The sequence below is a fragment of the Chroicocephalus ridibundus genome, chromosome 12 (assembly GCF_963924245.1).
Source record: "Chroicocephalus ridibundus chromosome 12, bChrRid1.1, whole genome shotgun sequence".
Classification (NCBI taxonomy): Eukaryota; Metazoa; Chordata; class Aves; order Charadriiformes; family Laridae; genus Chroicocephalus; species Chroicocephalus ridibundus.
In genome coordinates, this window is record NC_086295.1 from 5,190,504 (window position 1) to 5,210,143 (window position 19,640).

The 19,640-nt window shown below is 62.3% G+C and overlaps 3 protein-coding genes across 9 annotated transcripts; 1 reads left to right on the forward strand and 2 right to left on the reverse strand.

Moving 5' to 3' along the window:
* Nucleotides 1-1,189: 1,189 nt before the first annotated feature.
* On the reverse strand, nucleotides 1,190-3,728 carry NRSN2 (neurensin 2). Its single transcript, XM_063350188.1, has 3 exons — nucleotides 3,140-3,728; nucleotides 1,898-2,079; nucleotides 1,190-1,775 (listed from the first exon to the last, which is right to left on the reverse strand). Exons 2-3 carry the CDS (start codon nucleotides 2,072-2,074, stop codon nucleotides 1,392-1,394), a joined length of 561 nt encoding a protein of 186 aa, XP_063206258.1. The 5' UTR covers nucleotides 2,075-2,079; nucleotides 3,140-3,728; the 3' UTR covers nucleotides 1,190-1,391.
* On the forward strand, nucleotides 2,804-19,507 carry C12H20orf96 (chromosome 12 C20orf96 homolog). Of its 7 annotated transcripts, none has more exons than XM_063350186.1 (11): nucleotides 2,804-2,867; nucleotides 11,608-11,671; nucleotides 11,905-12,022; nucleotides 12,374-12,516; nucleotides 13,130-13,288; nucleotides 13,771-13,870; nucleotides 14,300-14,457; nucleotides 14,585-14,686; nucleotides 15,579-15,662; nucleotides 15,959-16,077; nucleotides 18,941-19,507. In XM_063350186.1, the coding sequence occupies exons 2-11, from the start codon at nucleotides 11,651-11,653 to the stop codon at nucleotides 18,999-19,001; spliced, it is 1,065 nt and encodes a 354-aa protein (XP_063206256.1). In that variant the 5' UTR covers nucleotides 2,804-2,867; nucleotides 11,608-11,650; the 3' UTR covers nucleotides 19,002-19,507. The 7 variants fall into 7 exon arrangements, 6 of the variants coding, with proteins under 6 accessions (XP_063206256.1, XP_063206255.1, XP_063206252.1 ...); XM_063350185.1 differs by lacking the exon at nucleotides 2,804-2,867 and adding an exon at nucleotides 4,536-4,837; XM_063350182.1 differs by lacking the exon at nucleotides 2,804-2,867 and adding an exon at nucleotides 10,435-10,732.
* On the reverse strand, nucleotides 4,930-9,498 carry SOX12 (SRY-box transcription factor 12). Its single transcript, XM_063350187.1, has 2 exons — nucleotides 7,886-9,498; nucleotides 4,930-7,775 (listed from the first exon to the last, which is right to left on the reverse strand). Exon 1 carries the CDS (start codon nucleotides 8,790-8,792, stop codon nucleotides 7,902-7,904), a length of 891 nt encoding a protein of 296 aa, XP_063206257.1. The 5' UTR covers nucleotides 8,793-9,498; the 3' UTR covers nucleotides 4,930-7,775; nucleotides 7,886-7,901.
* Nucleotides 19,508-19,640: the final 133 nt, after the last annotated feature.

The following is a 19,640-nucleotide window of genomic DNA, read 5'->3' on the forward strand; positions in this document are numbered from 1 at the left end:
CCAAACGGCGCTTGCATGCCCCGGTTGCTGTTCTTCCATCTGCCCGCCTTTGGTTAAACGCCAGGACTTGCGTGTGCTGTCGGTTCTCCATGGGGTTCCCCCTCCCCATCAGCAGCACAGTGGGCAGAGCGGGGCTGTAAATAGCCTGACCTCCCGGCCCCTTTTGCACCCCGGGCCGGGTGCTCGGCTATGGCAGGAGATCACAGGCCCAGCCAGGGCACGGTGCCCGTCGGCGGAGGCCTGGCCGTCACCGCTTCCCCCGTGCAGCCTCCAGTGGCCGGGCACGCTCCGCTGAGCCGGATTGATGCGGCCGCTTTCCCCGGCCTGGGAACGGGCTTTGCTCGGCAGCATGGGGTTGGCGGCTGTGTTTACCAGTTTGGGCCAGGGCTATTTTTAGTTTCCTGTGGCTTCCTCACTGGGAGCGATTTGCTCAAAGCCCTTTGGGAGGAACGCGCAGGCACAGGCCTGCAGGGTGTATGGGGCTGCTGGGGGCTCAGGGGGCGGAGGGTGGGCAGGGCTGGGGTCTTACAGTGATAGGAAGCCCAGAGAGCTGGCACTGCGCCGTTCCTTGCAGTATGTGCTTTGTGATGACACGATGCCCAGCTCCGGCAGCTGCCGGGACGTGTGCCCTGCCCGGAGCCTGGACAGTGAGTCCAGCGCCAGCCCAGGGGTTACACCACCCATCGGAGTCCCTCATCTGCTGGCACAGAGACATGGCCAGACCCGCTTGGGATTCTGCAGAGAGAACAACCCCCAGGGAAATGTCACACGTCTTTTATTTACCCCAAAAGAGGAAAAACAGGGAAATGGTGGTGTGTGCAAATACCCAGGTCCCTCCCAGGTGCTGCAGTGTGGGTGCAGCCGGGCACGCGGTGCATGTGCAGGCTGGGCACGGCTTGGCACAGCTCAGCGCCAGGCCGTGCACGGCTCCAGCAGGACATACAGCCCGGTCCACCGTGGCCAACAGGCCGGGGTCACCGCGCACGGGGATGGCACATGGGGCTGGTGGCATGGGGGCTTCAGCCTCGCCAGCTAAGGGCTGTCCTGGGGCTCTTCCAGGCGCTTCCTCTGGGCTGGATCCAGGCAGGGAATTGAATGAGGTGCTACCGGCGGCGGGGGCTGGCGATGTAAAACCTGGCGCTCCCGGGGTTTCTGACACAGGCACAGAAACAGGCACCGAGCCACCAGCGAAGGGATCTCTCAGCATCTTTACTGAGTGGTGGAAGCGGGGCTGTGGGGGACAGTGGGACACGGTGGCCGCGCCGGGGCTGAGCTGGATGCTCCGCAGTGCTCGCCCCAAACCAGCTCCAGGTGATCCGTCTGGCTCCCAGGGTACGACATGGCTTGGCCCCTTGGCCCTGTGCCAGGCGTCACCCATCACCTCCCCGGCCTCAAGTGTCCCACCGGGGCTGGATGCTGTGAACGTGGGAGATGCCGAAGGGCACCACCGTCCCCGCCGTGGTGAAGGCGGCGGGGGGCTGCAGTGGGGGGCTGCCACGCAGGATGGGCGAGAGCTGCTGCTCCTCTTCCGGGGGGTGGCGCAGGGCCAGTGCACAGGAGAGGAGCCCGATGGCACCCAGTGCCCCGGCTGCCACGCACAGTGCCAAGCCCACCAGGCGGCATGTCCCCAGCGCGTGGTTGTACCGCACCGCCTGCACGTCCAGCACCACGAATTCCTCCTCCCCGATCCCCTCCAGCTTCGGGGGCACCAGGGAGCCGGTGGCCAGTGCCGCGGCCCCCACAAGCAAGAACAGGGTGCCCGTGGAGAGGCTCACCTGGGGACAGGGGTGCAGGGCTCAAGGTCAGCACCAGCCCCTCTGTGTCCCCCAAATGCCGTGGTGGGACACAGGTGGGAGGGTGCATCTCCAGGGGAAGCAGGGGTTTTGGAGTCTCTTACCTTCCAGATAAGGGGGGCCCAGGCTCCATGCGGCGAGGACCCATCCCTGTCCCCGTCAGGGCTCGCCCCAGTGCAGTCCTCGTAGAAGAGGTGGAGGTAGGAGCGGACCCCGTACCACTTCCCCTGCGCCATGCTAGGCCCACGGCCACAGCTGCAATACGGCTGACGGGCGGGCATCGGGCCTGGGGGGCACAGGGGGGCCAGGATGGGCTGTGGGGAGGGCGACAAGACCCACAGCAAGCCCCTCCCGCAGCTGCAGCGTCCGTGGGGCTGAGCCAGCTCCTGCCCCTGCTCCAGGGTGCAGGGCAGGGGACGGGGCACCGGTGCTGGCTGTGCCCCTCCATGCCTGCTTTGGGGAGCACCGAGAGGGACCCCAAGAGCTTCCCCCCCCCAACCCAGCCAGGGTGACAAGGCTGAGGCCACATCCTCGGGGTGACCGAGGGTGTCGCTGCCCTCATCTCGGTGGGGCATCCAAATGGGATGGAGGAAAAGACACCCCACTCCCCCACCCCCCCACCCCACCCCTGCATCGCGGGGACCTGCCCGTCCTGGGCTGGATCCAGACCCGGCACAGCCCCCGCACGGCCCCGCCGCCATGCTGGCAGGATCAGGCCCGACATCAGGCCATTCGCAGCCACCCAATCGCCGGCGATGGGGAAGGAGGGGCGGTGGCGGGGAGGGATGCGGGGCCACTGGCTTGTGGGGACACTGGGACACAGCCACCACATTGCAGGGAGCGGGCCACCGTGTCCCCTCCCAGCCGCCTGCCCAGGGATGGGGCATTGCCATGGGAACTGCCTGTTCAGCCCTGGCCAGGGCAGCCCCGCAGCCTGGCGGATGCAAGGGGGGGCGGGTGGGATGCGTGTGGAAATGTCAGCCTGGAGCAGGGCGAGGCGGGGGGGGGACAAGGACCCTTTCGGTGCCGGCCCTGGCACTGAACAAAGCCCTGCACCGGAGAGGCCTCACCGGGGTATGCGCTGCCCACGGGATCGGGTGGGATTGGGGACATGTTTGTCCCTCCATCCTGTCTTGCATGCCGGGGGCTGGGGGGAGGGGGGGAACAGCCTGGTGCTGCCGGGGTTTGAGAGGAGGATCACACTGGGGACCACCCCGGTGCACCCCTGGTGGCCATCACTCTGCTCCCCCTGGGCTGCCCTCATCCTGCATCCCCCCGCCGTGTCCCCCCATAGGCTCACCCCTGCCCACACCCCTGCCTCCCAGCCCTGCCTGCTCCCCGCTTACCTCTGGGGGGGCAGAGGCCTTAGAACATCCTTCCCCAACTTAGCGGCGTCACCAGCAGCTGTTCCTCTGCTGTCCCCGTGTCCGGGAGGGATCCCACGGCACCGTCCACAGCTGGGCAGCCAGCCCCCCAGCTTCACCGCAGCCCCGGCATCGTCCTCCTCCCTGGGACGTGGGGTGGGGAGGGCAGGGGGGGGCCGTGCTGGGGTGGAGGGGAGGGGGCAGAGCAGGTCCCTGCTGCGAGGCCGGGAGCCGCTGCTGCCTGCGGAGCTGGCGCGACGCTGCGTGCAGCCGCCGCGTGTGACTCAGAGCCGGGCCGGTGGTGTGTGCACGTGCCTGCGTGGGCAGCGCCGGACACCGGGCACCGGGCACTTGGCTCTGTGTGACCCTGGCCCATGGCGAGGTCAGGAGGGCAGCGGCGATGGGTGGTGAGCTGGGACCGTGGCAGACCCACGGGGCTCCCCATTCCCAGCCGAGCCAGGCGTCAGCCTTGGGCAGGAGCCTGGTCCCACGGCCGGGGGCTGCTGTGCCACCCTGCTGGGACATCGCTGTCCCCACGGCTTCCAGACTGCAGCCAGGGCCCCGGTGCTGGGTTCTGCCCCCGCTTCAGGACTTCGGTGCTGGGTGCTGCCCCAGAGCAGGTGAAGCCCTGCGCTCCCATGGGGCTGGGGGAGGGTGTCACCCAGCACGGCCACCACCCCCCCGGACACCCCCACCCCCGGGGGACAGCCCGGTCCCCAGCACTGCCCGGGTCTCAGGGCAAGGGCCGGTGCAGCGGGAGGGGCCGGTGGTACCCAGGGATGCTCCAGGCTCCCCTTGTTGCCGTGGCAACAGCTGCGGGCGGGGGGGGAGGGGGGGGAGTGACGCAAGCAGTGCGTTCCCCCCGTGGTTTCCCCCCCTCCAAGCCCTCCTGCGGGGCCGGATTAGTGCCCTGGCCTCCCCCCCACCAGGTCCTGTCGGGCCTGATTTCCCCCCACGGGTGGTGGGGACAGTGCTGTGGGGCTGCGTGTGCACAGAGGAGGCACAGCACATGCGTGCAGGGAGCACACGCGTGCGCTGAACATGCATGTGCACACACAGACCCCCCCACGCTGGGGACATCCAGCCCGCTCGGGCTGACGAAGGTGCGGGGCCCCACGGGAACCGGGGCTCAGGGTGGGATCCTGTGGACTGGTGTGGGAGCAGAGGGTCCGGGTGGGAGCCCACGGACCACGGTCAGAGCCTGTGGATCAGGGTGGGAGCAGACACGCCTGGGAGGTGGGTGCTGGCCGCTGGGAACCCCACATCCCCTTGGGAGGGAGCCCCATGTTCCCTGGGGGACCCCACATCCCACCGGGAGCCCCGCGCCCCCCTGGGAGGAGCGAGGCGGCGCAGGAGGAGCCGGAGCCGTGGGCAGCAGACCAACACACTTTATTCCATAGTCACAACAGTCAGGATAACCGTTAGCCGAGCTCCCGCAGAGCTGGAGCCGGCCACATCGCACCCCCCCGCCTCCCCCCGGGATGGGACGGGGACCAGGGCTGCCCCTCAGCTAAAAGCCTATTTCTCCAAGACAACAGATACAGGAACCCTTCACTAACACGACACTACAAAGGTGACCCCGAGCGCTGGCGCCCGTCCGCAGGCTGCGCCGGGGCCCCACCGGCTCCGGGGCCCCCCGGCCCATTCGGCCACCGCCGGGGCGGCTTCTTCCTGAGAGAGGTTTGGTTTATTTTTATTATTCATTTATTATTATTATTATTATTATTTATTATTATTATTATTATTCGCTTTGTCTCTAGTGATGACGGGATGTCGCACGCGCACGCACACACGCTCGCACACGCATGCCAGCCAGCACCGGGCAGCGGGGAGGCGGGGGGCGCAGCGGGAGGGGGCCGCACGCTGGGGGGGTCTCTAAGCACTACAACCACACGGCACAGAAAAATCCACCACTGTCCACAACGGTTCTTCCCCCAACAAACACACCCAGCGAGTCTCGAGGAGGGGGACAGGGGACTGGGGAGGGGGCGGGGAGGGGGACAGGGACGAAGCGGATGGTGTTGTGCTTGTGGCCGGGGCAAGGTGGGGGCAGGGGGGGGGCCCCGGCTCTGGCTCCGGTTCTGGCGCTGACCCAGAACCTGCTCCTGAGGAAACGTTTCGCCTGACAGTCCGTGGAGGGAGCACCTCGGCCCACGGGTGATGCACGGCACGCAGGGGACCGCGGGGACCCCGGGCCACCCGTGTCCCCACTGGGAACAGGAGATGCAGCCCCGCGAGCTGCAGGACTGGCAAAGCACATGTATGACGCGAGACCCTCACCGTGGCCTCAGGCCAGTGCCTGGGGGCTTTGGCTTCCCCGTGGACGAGGATGGAGGGCGGGCGGCCGGCAGCCTCGGCACCTTTGCCAAGCGCTTCTGGCCACGGCGCGAGGCGGCCGCGCAGCCCGAGAAGGCACCGAGGTGCTGGGTGAGATCTGTGCGCGTTGGAGAGCCCCGGGGCCGCAGGACCCCACGGGAACCCCAAACCCGGCTCACGCGTGGGAGGGGGCTTGGGGTGCTCCTGGTGTGGGAAGGCAGAGCCTCCCCAGGAGGGCGGCGAGGCGGGAGCAGGCTGCCGGCGTCGCGGCTGGCCCGGCGCTTATTTGGCTTGTTTGGGTCTGGTGGGGAACGGCCTGGGGGGAGCAGGGACGGGGACGCGCTCTATACGGGGAACACGTGTCTGATGCGTGACACCCGCCTGCCTCGGCAGGCTGGCACCCGCACCGGGGCTACTGAAACACCGCGGCTAACGCAATGCCGACACACACACGCACAGCTACCGCTACACACCGACACATCTACAATGCTGATGGCTGGCCGTCAGGGAGGCGCCTTGAGGGGACCCCGAGGCCACCCGGGATGGGGCTGGGGGACACCGAGCATCCCTGCGAAGGGGACGGGGACACACCTCTCCCTGCGCCGTGGTGCCTGTCCCCACGGCTGAGCCAGGGCCACCGGCACCTCTGGCAGTGGGACCAGGCAGGTCCCCCCCTCCAAGGCACCCTGGGGGGATGCCAGGGCCCAGGGTGGGGGGGGAAATACCCTTCCCCTGGTGGCAACGCCGTCCAGCCCCACAGCAGTGGGCAGGCACGGGGCAGCCTGAGACCGGAGGAACCCGCAGCCCCAAAACGGGGAGGCAGAGCCCCAGGGAGCAGGTCCCCCACTGTCCCCAGCACCCCACTGCCTGGGAAGGGTCAGAGGGGCTCCCACACACCCAGAGCCCCTGGGGAATCAGGGACATGGGGGACCTCAGTGGCTGCTTCAAGCTGTAGTCCCTGCTGAGCCCAGTAGAGCTCCTCCGGGTGCCGCCAGCCCCTGCCATGGCCACATCCCCAGGGCCCGCAGCTCGGGGTGGTCGGGGTCCCCGCCACCACCCGACACAGCACAGCCGTACCTGAGCGCAGCCCCTAACCCAAAAACGCAGCCTGCGGCGGCCACCGAGCCGACACTACAGCCACGTGCTCCCCGGCAGCAGGAGACAGCTCGTTGCAGGAAGGAGCCATTAAGAAAAGCAAAGAAAAACCTGGCTGGAGGAGACGCTGCGGCAGGACCTTCCTTGCCGGGAAGCTCCTTGGCAGCGCTCCGCTGGGAAGCCCCTGCTCTTGGCGGAGCCGGCAGCGGGGCACGGCGTGGAGGAGCACCGCGCCAGAGCATCGCCCACACGCCGTGCGCCCACCGGCATCAGCTGCCGCTGCTCTCAGCTCCGTTTGGGTGGTTGCTTAAGGCAGATTTCCCTCAGCATCCCTTCCCAGCCACCCAGCACGCTCCCCACCACCCCGGCAGAATCGCCCACCGCGGCCGGGCACGGTGGGACCCGGCTCCAGCGGCCAAGATGAGCCGGATGGGACCGAGTCCCACGTGGGCACGGGGTCCAAGGCTGAAATGGGGGCTGGCTGCTCCGGGAAGGGCTCGTTCCCGCCGGGTTTCGGGGTGCACAGCTGCCCGGCGAGAGGAACAACACAGCCTCCCGCGGCCACGTGCGGATCACGTGCGCGCAACTTCGCTCTTCCCAAAGTCAGCGGCGGCGAGCGCACGCCGCAGGGAAAGAGCCTGTCCCGTGGGACACTGAACCCCCAAAGCCGGGGATCCCCATGAAACGGGGTGTCGAGCAGGGAGGGCTCCACACGGCTCTGTCACCCCCGCACGTGGCACAGCCAGGGATCCCTCCCCAAGGGCTGCCACAAGGAAAAGGAGAAAACTGAAGACGTGCTTTAAATGCAGTCAAAAAGCAAAAGGAATTGGCCATTCCCCAAGGAATGGGGAGGGCAGGATGGGCACCGGGAGCCGGGGCTGGCATGGGCGCTCCCGGAGAGCAGGAAGGAACACGGGGCAGTGGCTGGCGGGGAAGGGAGCGGCCAGGAGCAGCCATGGCCGGCAGCGCCGCGGTGGCCAGAGCCACAGGGGGAAGGGGCCGGGCGCTGACAATGAAAACCCGATTAGACACTCGCATTTCACGGGTAAATAACCGCGGCGGCCGGCCACGCGTCCTGCAGTCGCGAGGCGAGGGCCCGACAGACGGACGGACGAGGAGTGGGTGTGTGCCGGGGGGATGGGGTGAGCAGGGAGCTCTGCCTTCCAGCGGCTTCAAGGCAAAATACCTGATTCCTGCATGTAAACAGCTGGTTTTGATTTTTTTTTTTTCTGTTTTTTTTTCGGTTTGGTTTTTTTCTTTTTTTTTTTTTTTTTTTTTTTATATATGACCTGATTGTGGGAAAAGAAAGAGCATTACCTGCAGAGCGTGGGACTCAGTAGGTAAAGACCAAGTCCGAGATGCTGGACATGAGCCAGTCCCCTGCTATCATCTCCGTCACCTCGGGCGTGCAATAGTCCGGGAACTCGAAGTGCGAGGAGCCTCCCCGCGGGAAGAGGTCGTGGTCCTTGTCGAAGACGGACCAGTCCAGGGCACCGCAGGCGGCACCGGCGGGGGCCCGCCCGGGCAGGACCCCCAGCAGCTCTTCCTCCAGCTCCTCATCAGAGGAGCTGAAGGAAGAGGGAGGGGACCCGGCTGACATGGGAGAGGGGGACCCGCTCTCTGGGGACCTCCCCGGCTCAGGGCAGGCGGCAGCAGGGCTTGGGGGCGCGGGGGGCTCCTGGGGGCTGCTCTCCCCGGTGGGTGCCATGTGCCAGGCGGCCATGCCAGGTGCCGCGGGGCAGTCCTCGGTGGGCACCTCCGGCGCGGGCTCCTGCGGGGCGTCGGGTGGCTTGGCGGGCTGCCTGCGGCTGGAGGAGACGCGGCCCAGCACGGAGGGCTTGATCTTCACCGGGAGGCGCGGGCGGGACGCGCCGGCGCCCACCTTGCCCTTTTTTCGAGGCCGGTACTTGTAGTCGGGGTAGTCGGCCATGTGCTTGAGGCGCAGGCGCTCGGCCTCCTTGACAAAGGGGATCTTCTCGGAGTCGTGGAGGAGCTGCCAGCGCCGGCCCAGGCGCTTGGAGATCTCGGCGTTGTGCATGTCAGGCCACTGGTCCATGATCTTGCGACGCTCGTGTTGCGACCACACCATGAAGGCGTTCATGGGGCGCTTGATGTGCCCGCTCGGCGTCTTGCACCAGGCGGGTTCGGCGTCGCGGGTGGGCAGCGGGGCGCAGGGCTCCCGACGAGCCTCCGCGCCCCGGCCCCGTGCCCCACGCTGCACCATGACGGGGACCGGGACCCCCCCGGCGCCGCCGCCGCCTCCTCCTCCTCCTCCTCCTCTTCCCCCCCCCCGCCCGCCGCCTCCCCGCCCGCCGCTACGCGCCGCGCCGCGCCGCCCCCATTGTGCGGAGCGGGCGGCGGCGGCGGGGCGGGGCGCAGGGGGCCGCGCCGGGGCCCGGGGGCGCACGGCGGGGGCGGCTCCGCCGGGGCGGCGGCCGCTGAGATGCTCCGGAGGGGTCCCGGGATCGGCCCGGTCGTCTCCGAGCTCGGGGATGCTCCGCAGCGATCCGGTCCGGGGATGCTCGGAGATGCTCCGCACGGACCCGGGGATGCTCCGCACCGCCCCGAGGATGCTCCGGGATGCTCCGCGTCGCCCCGAGGATGCTCCGCGCCGCCCCGAGGATGCTCCGGACCGGCTCGGTGATGCTCCGGGATGCTCTGTACCGGCCCGGGGATGCTCCGCGCCGCCCCGAGGATGCTCCGGGATGCTCCGTACCGGCCCGGGGATGCTCCGCGCCGCCCCGAGGATGCTCCGGGATGCTCCGGGGTTTCTTCCCCGAATGAATCGGCGGATACTCCGTTCGGGTGCGGTGCGGGGACGCTGCGGCGGGTGCGGGTCGGGGGTGCGCGGGGGCGGTGCGGGCAGCCCGGGAGCCGCACGCCCCCCGGTGCCGCTCTTATAGCCGCCGCCGCCCCGCCCCCGGTAAACACCGCCGCGCCGGTTCTGTCAATGGGAGGCACCGCCCCCCCCGGCCCATTGGCCGCGGGGCGGGGGGGAATATCCCGCTCCGCCAATGGGAGCCCTCCGGTGAGGGGTTGCTGGAGAGAATGGCAGGGCGGCACGCCCCAGTACCCCCCGGTACCCCCGTCACGGCACCCCGGTGCCCCCACCTGAGCAGCACAGCACCCCCGGTACCTTCACACGAGCGCCGCGGTACCGCGGTTTGGGCACCCCGTGACCTCCGGTACCCACCCGGGGATGCTCCAACTACTGCCAGTACCCGCTGCTCCCCGGGTCTGCGCACCTCGGTGTCCCCGGTGCCCCCCCCCTACCCGCACGTGGGTACCCCCGGGAGCCCCTACACCCCTCATAGACCCCTGGGAGCTGCACTCCGGACTGGACACGGCTCTCCGGTGCCCCGGGCAGAGCCATGGCCCGGGACAGCCCCCAGGCCGTCCCGCTGGGGCTTGCAGCTCTCGCCCCACCCGCGGCGTGGGAAGGCCGGTGCCTTCGTGGACGCGTCCCCGCCCCGGCGGCGTCCCCCCGGGGCTCGGTTGCCCGACGGGGAGCGCGGGTCGCCGGGCGGGGGATGCGCTGCCCACGGTGGGGGGTACCCACGCCGCTGCCCCCGGTGACACGAGTGGGGTCTTGTCCCCCCGCCGCGGCCCGGCCCGGCCCGGCCCCGCCAGGCCCCGCCCCTCCCAGCCCGGCCCCGCCCCCTCCGCGGGCGGCACCAATGGGGCGGCGGCGGCGGCCCCTGTTACCCCGGAGACCGCCGGCTGCCCGCCAGGGGCCGCGCCCATTGGCTGCCGCCTCGGCGCGCGGGCCCGCCGCAAGGCGCGCCCCCATTGGCTGCGCCGCCCGCCGCCAGTTGCTGTGGTAACAGGGGGCCCGAGTGGGGCCCGGGACCGGGCCGCCGCCCGCGGCCTACCCCGCGCACTGCGGCCTGCCCCGGGCCCTGCACTGAACGCCCGGGCCCTGCCCGCTGTCCCCCGGAGCCCCACTACCCGGAGAACACCACACAACCCCCCTCGCACCTGGGCCTCACACTAGGCCTGGTAGCATGGGGCCTGCCCGAGTTGTTCCTGCCCGGTGTGGCTGGAGGCCGTGCCCGGCACCGGGCACTTGCCACACAGTTCCTGTATGACCCTGGCACCAAGCACCTGCCTGGCCATTCCCCCCGACCCACAAGGCTTCGCACCCCTTCCCGCGGGCGGGACCGGGTGAGTGCCCATTAGCACAGCGGGGCCCTGAGGCGGCTCCTCCATGCCCGTTGGCGTCGTGCACCGGGGCTGCCTTGCACCGGGGCTGCCTTGCTCCGGGCTCTCCCGGTCGGCCAGCCCTCACCCCACACTACCGCCGCGGACTCTGCTCCCTCCCAGTCCACAGCGGCCCCGCAGGCAGCTGAGTCCCCGTCCCACGGGGCCCGTGCCGCAGGGCTTTCCGGTCCGGCCCGCAGCCCAGCCCGGTGGATCCCGTCCCGGTGGATCCCAGACCGGTGGATCCCGCCCCTCTGCCCCCGGGGCTCCTGCCGTGCGGCGCCGGGGCGGAGCCGGCAGGGGGCGCCCTCCCCCGCCCCTTCCCGTGAGCCCGTGCCCCGCCCGGCCTCCGTACCCGCCTGGCGTCGCCATGGGGACCGGCCCGGAGCCGGGAGACGGGGACGCGGGGTACGGGGGGTCCCCGGAGGGCAGGAGGGTGGCAGAGGGCCATGGAGAATCCCCGGAGGGCAGGAGGATGGCGGAAGGCCATGGGGTACAAGGAATCCTCGGGGTGCAGGGGGGCTCCCAACGGGACAAAGGAGCAGGTCGGGGGGTGTCCCCATAGGGGACAGGCAGGAGGACTCCCCATGGGGCACGGGGTGGGGAGGGGAGCTCCCCATGGGGGGTGGGCAGGGGGCTCCCCATTTGGCAGGGAGGAGGGGTAGGGTGCTCCCCGTGGGCAGGGAAGGTAGGCGATGGTGGGGTTCACTAAGGATACTGTAGTCCAGGGGGTGTCGCTGCCTCTCAGCTCTGACTTTGGACCTACAGAGGCTTGTCCGTGGGGACAGGCAGAGCTGCGGGGCTCAGCCCCTCGCTGGGGTTACGCTTTTTCCTTCCAGAGCCTGCACGGAGGTGGATGCACAGGGCCCGGTTCCAAGTATCATGGAGGGGTTCAAGAGACTGGTAAGTCTCTCGTTCCAGTGGGATTTATGGCACTTACACTACTGTGGTTATAAACGCAGCATCTCTCAAACACGCCTGAGACTTGCTGCTGGTAAAGGGCACGAAGGGAGACCTGGAAGCCCCAGAGGAGATTCAGAGGGGAGTCGGAACTGTGGGTCACATCAGAGCGGTCCTTGCTCACACACTGCCTCTGACTCCCGATCTTTTTTGTGCTACTGTCATGCTGAGTTTAGGGTTACAGCAAATGGCAGAAGACAGAAGCAGAGGAGAGGAAGTCTCCACCCCGCAGGATGACTTTGCCACCGCTCACCAATGAAGACAAGAAGAAGAAAGGGGAGAAGAACAAGCCAGGTTGGGAGAGATTCCCTTATACAGTGCCCTGCTGCCCCTGCCCACTGGTGCTGCTTTTGCATTAACTCCGTGCTTTCTGCTGGGACACATTCAGCAAAAGCCACAAGAAAATTACCCAAGGGGGAATGCTGAGAATAAAAGGGGAGAACTAGAAAAGCCCAGGCAGTGCTTTGTAGGCTCAGCTCCCGGGCTGTAACTGCAAGCCACTCTCGCTGGGGCCACAGAAGATTTGAATTCAATCTCTCAGTTGTTCTTTATATTTTCCTCAGCCACATATGACAGGAGAGAGTAGATGTAAGGCGTTGAAATCGGACTGTGAAATAAGCACAGGCCTCTTTTTTGTTTCACCAGTTGCATTTATGCTGAGTAAAAAACCACCCTTGCCTTCAGAGACATCATCATCCCCAGAGAAATACAGAAGTTTTGCTCAGAGGAAATTAGCACTTAAGAAGGCTGAATTAGCTAAAACCATGGAAGAGATCAAAATTATCACGGTACGTGCCACAAATATCCAGTGCTGGGATGCAGGCAGCAAATCCATACAGTTACCCCAGCTGCCTTTATGGAGGAAATTCTAGCAGCCTGACTCACTCTTGCAAAATGGCATGTGTTTATTTATTAATACACTGGAGGTAATTATGCTGCTTTGCTTAATGCTGGTGTAATCTAACCTTGATATTGTCTATCAAGAAAAATTAAGAGAAACCCAGAGAGAGTCCAGACTGTAGCAGTAGGAGGGATGAGATTTAGGAAATGTGACCTGTTAGAGAAGACTGTTGGTATCAGATTTTCTCAGTCTAGCAAAGAGAAGGTTGAGGTGAAGGACATGACCACAGCTTTTTAGTAGATGAAAGATGGTTATAGAAGAGACAGTGATCCTCCAGCTGGTAGGAAGGAACGTGGGAGCAGGGGTATGCTGTATGGGGGAAGTCAGAGAGCCTCGGAACTGAGGCTGAGGTTTGCTGTTTGATGTTGGGATGGCCAGGGTCGTGTTGGTGCTGTTACCATGGGGCAGGAATGTCCCAGAGATGGCAGAAGGTGGTAAGAAAACTTGGGGCAGATGGTACTGCTGGAGTCCCCAGCACGTTAATTCACAAATTCTCATAGGATCTGACCAATCTGAAGAAAAATGCCATCGAGGAGATGAAGCAGCACAGTGCCCACCTGGCAGAGACCAACAACCGGCTGATTAAGGACATCCAGCACACTGATGACAGCACTGCCAAGCAAGCAAGGGTATTGCTGCAGCAGTACGAAGTATTTCAGGTGAGGCTTTAGCATTGACCAACAGGGCCATTTAAGCAGAATGCAGAACTTCCCATTACTCGTTAATACTAGAGAAGGGCCAGGTGCTGCTCAGACCCTTCAACTGCACTGAGTGTGACTGGAGCATCCCCAGTCCTGGGGGGAGCTCCTTGATGCCCAAAGATCCTGTGAGGTGCTCTTGTTTTGTGCCTGTGTTTTAAAGCCATGAGAGCACCCTGACTGTAACTGTCCTAAGCAACAGCAGTCACCCCTGTAACAACCCAAATACATCCCTCCATAACATCCTTGGCTCCATCTGACTCTTGAAGCACCACTCTGCTCCCCAGAGCGGCTCCTGTGCACGAGCTGGCACCAGCCACACCGACAGATTCCTCTGTGCTGCTAACGCAAGCAACAGCACATGAGAGAAACATCAGGGATGGTGTAAGGGAATGTTTCAGAGCTTTGCGGAATGAGCAGTGACTGGATTTCTCCCTGTGCAGAGGGTGAAGGCAATGGTGCAGACCTTCAATCAAAACCAGCTGGACACAGCAAGGGCAGAGCTCCAGGAAATGGAAAAAACAATGGAAAAGAATCTGGGAAGTGAGTTGCTCCCATTACTATGAAACGCAGTCTATACAACCGTGTTACCTTTGCTTTCCATCTTAGTAGGTTAAAGACACTGTGTTGATCTTATAAATGTCAAACAATTCCATTTCTGAAAATGAATCCCGTTGGCTCTGTGGGTCTGATCTTCCCGTCAGCCTGTCAGGAGGGGGAGAGCCCTGTGACACCCGGCAGCCTGTGCTCAGGCGGGTTGGAAAAATCTCCTCCTTGGCAGCTGTTTGCACCACCCTCCTGGGGCAGAGTATTGTCAAGGCGGTCTGACTGTAGGTGTCTGTTCCCACTCCCCACAGGGTGTGTAATCTCTGTAGAGAGAAGGGCTCAGGCAAACGCAGGATGGAATCCTTCGTGAAGAAACAAAGGTCTGGAACCCCTGGGTTGAGATTTTCTCTTTTGACTTTCAATCAGAGCTACAGCAGCAGCTGGAGGAAGCCACATCAAAGGTACAGGTTCTCCAGGATGAGCTCAGTGTCCTGCGGACCTACATCAATGGGCACTATCCGGAACAAGATGTCCAGATAGTTCTTCTGCAGCACAGCATCCAGAGCCTGAAGGAGCAACACCAGGTGCTGAGACCTCTCCTTTCCTGCAGCGTTGCCAGGGAGGAAAGAGAGGGCAGGGGAGGAAGGAACGCAATGGTGATCTTGCCTAAGGCTCCTGTTGTTTTTGTGCACTGCTTCCTGCTGTTCTCAGGAGGAGAAAGACAAGACAGAAAAAATGGGGAAGGCCATCTTGGAGAAACTAGAAGAGAAGGCACAAGCAGAACAAGAGGCGATGTTACAGAAAGTCGTGGAGGTTTGTGGAGTTCATGTGACGTCCCAGCAAGGGGCATCAGTTTCTGGGAGATGGCAGACAAGGCAGGGGCTTCCACACGTTGCCCATTAGCAATAGCACAGTGCAGCCAGCACCCAAAGAGTAACAGCATTGCTGCTCCCTTCCTGATGCCATAGAGGAGCTGTTTGTCAGGCTGGGAGGGTACAGGAGAAGCACCTCTGAGTTGCTGCTGTAGTCTGATGTGTTGAAATATTCTCACTCCTGACAGTTTGCTGTGTGGAGGTGAGTGCACTGTGACCCAGCATTCACCCTGCTTTTACGGTCCCTGTTTTATTACATTATTTAGGTAGCTGCTGTGCTAATTGGCTGTGGCACCGCTGTGGCAACGCACATATGTTTGTAATAAATTCATGAGGAAATTAAACTATATGCAGCACTAGAGAGCAGGGGCTTCTGTCGTTCTTCCCAAAATAGGAGGAACTCCTCTTGCACAGTTCCTGCTCGCGTGATGTTCTTAGCACTTTTCCTGGGTTAGCAGCTTGAGAGCACTAAGAAAATATTAATTACTGACTCTGTTTACAGCCTGCTCTGATGCAGAACTGCTGTACTCTTTTACAGGTGAATTTGTAAGCACAGGTGATAAAAGTTACCCAAGCAATATTAATAAGCTTTCCCTGGGAAATTGAACTGGATCTCTTGAGTTCCTTAGTCTTTTTCCATTATCAGCACAATGTGATCTCAACAACAGTCTCTTTCTAGAGCTGGAACCCAAATCTTGTTTGGGCAGAAATAATTTTCCTGAAGAGTGACACATCCGGACACGGCCAGCACTGGCACCCAGCAGTGGCAGGGTTTCATGCTGGTGGTTACTGGGGAGTTTCTGCAGCTGGTTTTCTTCTCTCCACCCACACAGGAGAAGTTGCTGCACCAGGATGGCCTGAAACAGATGGTGATAAACAATCACATTCTGCGATGTGGAATACTGAGGCAAAGGGAGGTGAGCGAGCTGGGGAAGAACCAGCGCAGTGCAGCAGAGCCAGCCACCCTCAGCCCTTGCCCTTCGTGAGGCTTTTGTCTGCCTCAGTGGGGTACGTTGCCTTCCATTTCCAGTGGAGTCAGGGGGCTGTTAGGACATCCTGAGGGTGAAGCAGTCCATCAGGTGTTTCAGGAAGCCTGGTAGGGGCTTACTTGCACAAGGGATATTTTCTAGCTCTGCTGTTTGCAAAATCTCTAAAACTTTAATTCCTGCTCCTATTGCAAACTAAAGAACTCTTAGAAATGTCATTCATCCAGATTGTTAAGGACCTGGAGGAAGAGATTCGTGAACTGAAGAGAAGCATCCAGACACTCCGTCAGAGTGCAAGAGACCCAAGAGAGCTGATCTTTGCCGATGTCCTTCTCCACAGACCCAAGTAAGGCTGGTCAGTGGGTGTGCACAGCCCTTTCTCTGTGCCCTTGGGCTGCAGATTCTTTGTCACTGAGTGCTAATAACCTTATCCCATCATTTCTGCAGATGTCACTGTTAAAGCTATGCCCAGCCCGGGGTATAAACCCACAGTTACATTGGGTTCTGCTGGGGAAAACAGCAGCAAGGTCTCGTGGTCTTGCCTAAGAGCAGCTAGGGACTAGCCACAGCTCTAATACTGATCTTTGGTCACATCACATCTCTCTTCTGGGCTTCCCTTTGCGCAGCCTGCACGTGGAGATTATTAGTGGCTGCAGCCAGGGACAGTCAGGACCAGCAGAGCTTTTCAAGGCCCTTGTGCCTGCACTGACTCTTACTTTATTGTTGTTTTCGCTTTGTGGTTGGGAAACAAAACTGAGGGAAGGCATCAGGCTCACAAGGAGCATCCCTGTTGGGGCAGGTCTTGCCCATCTAGAACCACCTTGCTGGTTGTGTCAAATGGCACCTGTGCTCTGTGAGAACAAAGATGGGCAGCCATTTCCCTAATATGTAAAAAATTGTGTTGGTGGCATTGGCTGGCAACAAAAAAGCAAAACTGTTATCTTTCTCACTGCTCTTTCCCTGTCCCGGTTCTCTGGTAGCTAATTACATCCTGAGTGGAGGTTGTGGGTAGTCCCCACTCCTGCTTGCCAGCGTGTGCTGTGCTGATACTGGATTTAAGAATTACAAAGCGTAAGGTGAATCCTCACTTAGCATTGATGGGGAAAAGGCCCTGCCAGCTCGATCACAGGAATACTGGGCTCTCCTCTCCAGGGACAGACCCAGACGGGCCAAGTCTGTGGGCTTAAACATAACAACAGCCGGCTGTGACAAGCTATTGTCCACCATACCTACAGCAGGCTGAAGGTGTAACGCTGCCCCTTGTCCCGTGACAGCAGGGTCCTGCCCAGGGCAGAAAAAATCACAAAAATCAGCAATGATTTAGAGCTGCTGAGGTGCCTCGGCTTTCTGTGCTGTCTGCTGACCAGGGGTACAAACCTGAGAGAAAAATGGGTCAAATGTGCTTAAATCTCAAGTATGTTGTAGCCCAAAACCCGTAAGTTGTGTGCAGAACAGCGTGCGTATGCACGTTTATTTACGCAACTGCCTATACAAGTTGTTCTTGGCACAGACGTGTCTGTTATCGGCGTCATTCCTTTCCAGCAGGTCCTGGCGCTGCAGGTGCAGGCCCTTGGCTCCTCCGCACCTCGTGTACACACAGGGGTTATTTTGCATGAAAATATCATCCCTTGGGATGAGCAGATGCTCACCCAGCAAACCGATGGTGGTGCAGATGACAAGAGGGGCTAGATCTCCCGTTCCAGGGCTTGGGTTTTAGCTGGAAGCCAGGTATGGCTGCAGCACTGCAGAGGCACGAGCCGAAGCGGGAGGAAAGCCTGGAACGTGTCAGGAGACTGCGGGGGAAAGCGAGCGGCTGAGTGATGGATTAGTGCAACTTAATTTTTTTCCGATAGAAAAATGATAAAAAGAAGGAATTAATTAGCCTCGACAGCTGGTGGGGCTGGAGTTACTGAGGGTGGCTGGGAGAAGAGTTAAAAATAGCAGGAAGGCCCAAGTGGAAAGTTTCTGTAACATCACAAGTCAGGCATTTGGTGCTTACCCGCCCTGACAGGCGGGAGCCTGTGCCAGAGCCCTCTCCGCCATCCCTCAGCCCTTTCCCACTGACCTCCCTGCAACTTTTCACACGACTTCACCAGCCCGTCGGTTTTTCTGATTAACCCTTTGGTTCCAGACACTGGATTTGCTTCCTGAAAGAGCAAAATCAGACCTGAGCTGCGCTCAGCCTAGAAGTGTAAGGGTGTGTAGGAACACAAGACCCTTGCGGGCCCTCCTTGCGTCCCTGCACGCGGAGCCCGGAGGAGCTGTAACCCTCTGCGTATCCGTTCCCATCAGTTTCCCCTCTTTAAAAACCCTTTTGCTTCAAGGAACTCCAGCTGGATTTCACCAGCAGCTTCAAGCCCTGTGCTGGGGACACTCTGGATGCACAGTTTGTCCTGGACTGAGACGGAGATGGATGAGCGCAGCTCTGAGCAAGCCCAGCTCACTGTGCTTGTCCTCTCTCTGCGAGAAAGCAGATGTACCTGGCTGCTCCGGCGGGCTTTCTCCGCTTTTGTTTGTCTTTCAGGATTGACAGCGAGGAGTGGCTAATTTCATTCCTTCTCCCTCTCAGAGCCCCAGGGGCTACATCTGGCTGTGCCTCTCTGGGAAGGCCAGCGAGCATGGAGCCTGCCTCGCAGAGGGCTCGGTTGCAAGCACGGTGTAAGGCAGGGCTGCAGAGCAGGGCTCAGGCTTGGAGCTGATTTCTGTCATAGGCAGAGTGGTCAGTGGCCGGGGTGGATCGTGAAGGGTGAACTGAAAAGTGAATTAGTGCTGGGGTGAGAGGGAAGATGGGCCGGGCTCTGGTTCGTGCTGAGCAGGGGCTGTGCAAAACAACGCTCATCTGTTTTTAAAGGGTTTTTCCTGCTCCTGTCTCAGCTGCTTGCTTTGTCCTGAGTCCCAGAACAAGTGTCTGGGCCCTCACCACTAAAAACCAGTCCTGGACCCCAGGGACACAGAGAAGGTTGCACAGCAGACACAAGGAGGCTTCCCTCCACCTGTCCTGTGCCCTCTGATGATGGAGCTTCCATGCAGGGGACAGGACACCTCCTGGCTCTGGGTGGGCTGCACAGAGCATCCAAGCAGCCGCTCACCTCCCACCCTGGCCACACAGGAGCTTCTCCTCCTCCTCTTCCTCACACCGAATCGTCCGAAGCACGGCAGCTTATTCCTGCTCTTTGGTTTGTCCATCCTAACTCTCATTTCTCTCTCAGGTGCACACCAGATACCGAGGTGGTCCTCAGCATCCCCGCTGAGGAGACGCCGCTCATCTGACGCTCGGCCAGGCTCCACTCGCAGGCCCGAGGGATCGCATGGTGCAGATGAGGTGCCAAGCTGCAAAGCCCCTCTTTTCCCCATCAGCACTTCTCCATCCCAGCCCTGCTCAGCTGCCCTGGGGACTCACTGATGTGGTTCTATGGTGCAGTAAAGGTGTTACCGTCATTCCTGGTCCGTGTGGCCTGTGCTGTTCTCACAGCCACGAGGCTGCAGTCCCTTGGAAGGAGCGCGGGGTGAGCCCCGCGACCACAGCTCCTGGGGAGCCATCGCCAGCCCTCCTGCACTTACAGGCTGACCCGTCCCCTTCATACCATCGCGGTAACGCCGGATGGATTGAAGCCAAAAGGTCACTGTGACCGTGACTGTGAGAAGTGTCCTGGGACTGGGTCTGGTGCCGTGATTCCCTACCAGCGCATCCCAGTGTGGGCTGGACTGGTGTCCCAGCGCGGGGTGCCGGTGCTGGGGCAGTTTGGTGCCACAGCACCTGCGTGGCTCAGGGCCAACCGAGGGGTTCAAATAAAACCATCTCCCGTTCTCGCCCGTGCCAAGCGAGCCTCCAGCTGCGCTTCCCATCACCGGCTCTCGGCGATGGCACTGGGGCAGGGGCCGAGCAGGGCTCCGAGGTCCCAGCACAGC

Bases quoted from the DNA above. Each gene is read 5' to 3' on its own strand.
- NRSN2 (XM_063350188.1), bottom strand. From the start codon at position 2,074: ATGCCCGCCCGTCAGCCGTATTGCAGCTGTGGCCGTGGGCCTAGCATG. The intron at 1,776-1,897 runs GTAAGAGACTCC...CCCTGTCCCCAG, and splicing joins GGGCCCCCCTTATCTGGAAG to GTGAGCCTCTCCACGGGCAC.
- C12H20orf96 (XM_063350180.1), top strand. From the start codon at position 10,776: ATGCCCGTTGGCGTCGTGCACCGGGGCTGCCTTGCACCGGGGCTGCCT. The intron at 11,672-11,904 runs GTAAGTCTCTCG...TGCTGAGTTTAG, and splicing joins TGGAGGGGTTCAAGAGACTG to GGTTACAGCAAATGGCAGAA. The intron at 13,871-14,299 runs GTGAGTTGCTCC...ACTTTCAATCAG, and splicing joins AATGGAAAAGAATCTGGGAA to AGCTACAGCAGCAGCTGGAG.
- SOX12 (XM_063350187.1), bottom strand. From the start codon at position 8,792: ATGGTGCAGCGTGGGGCACGGGGCCGGGGCGCGGAGGCTCGTCGGGAG.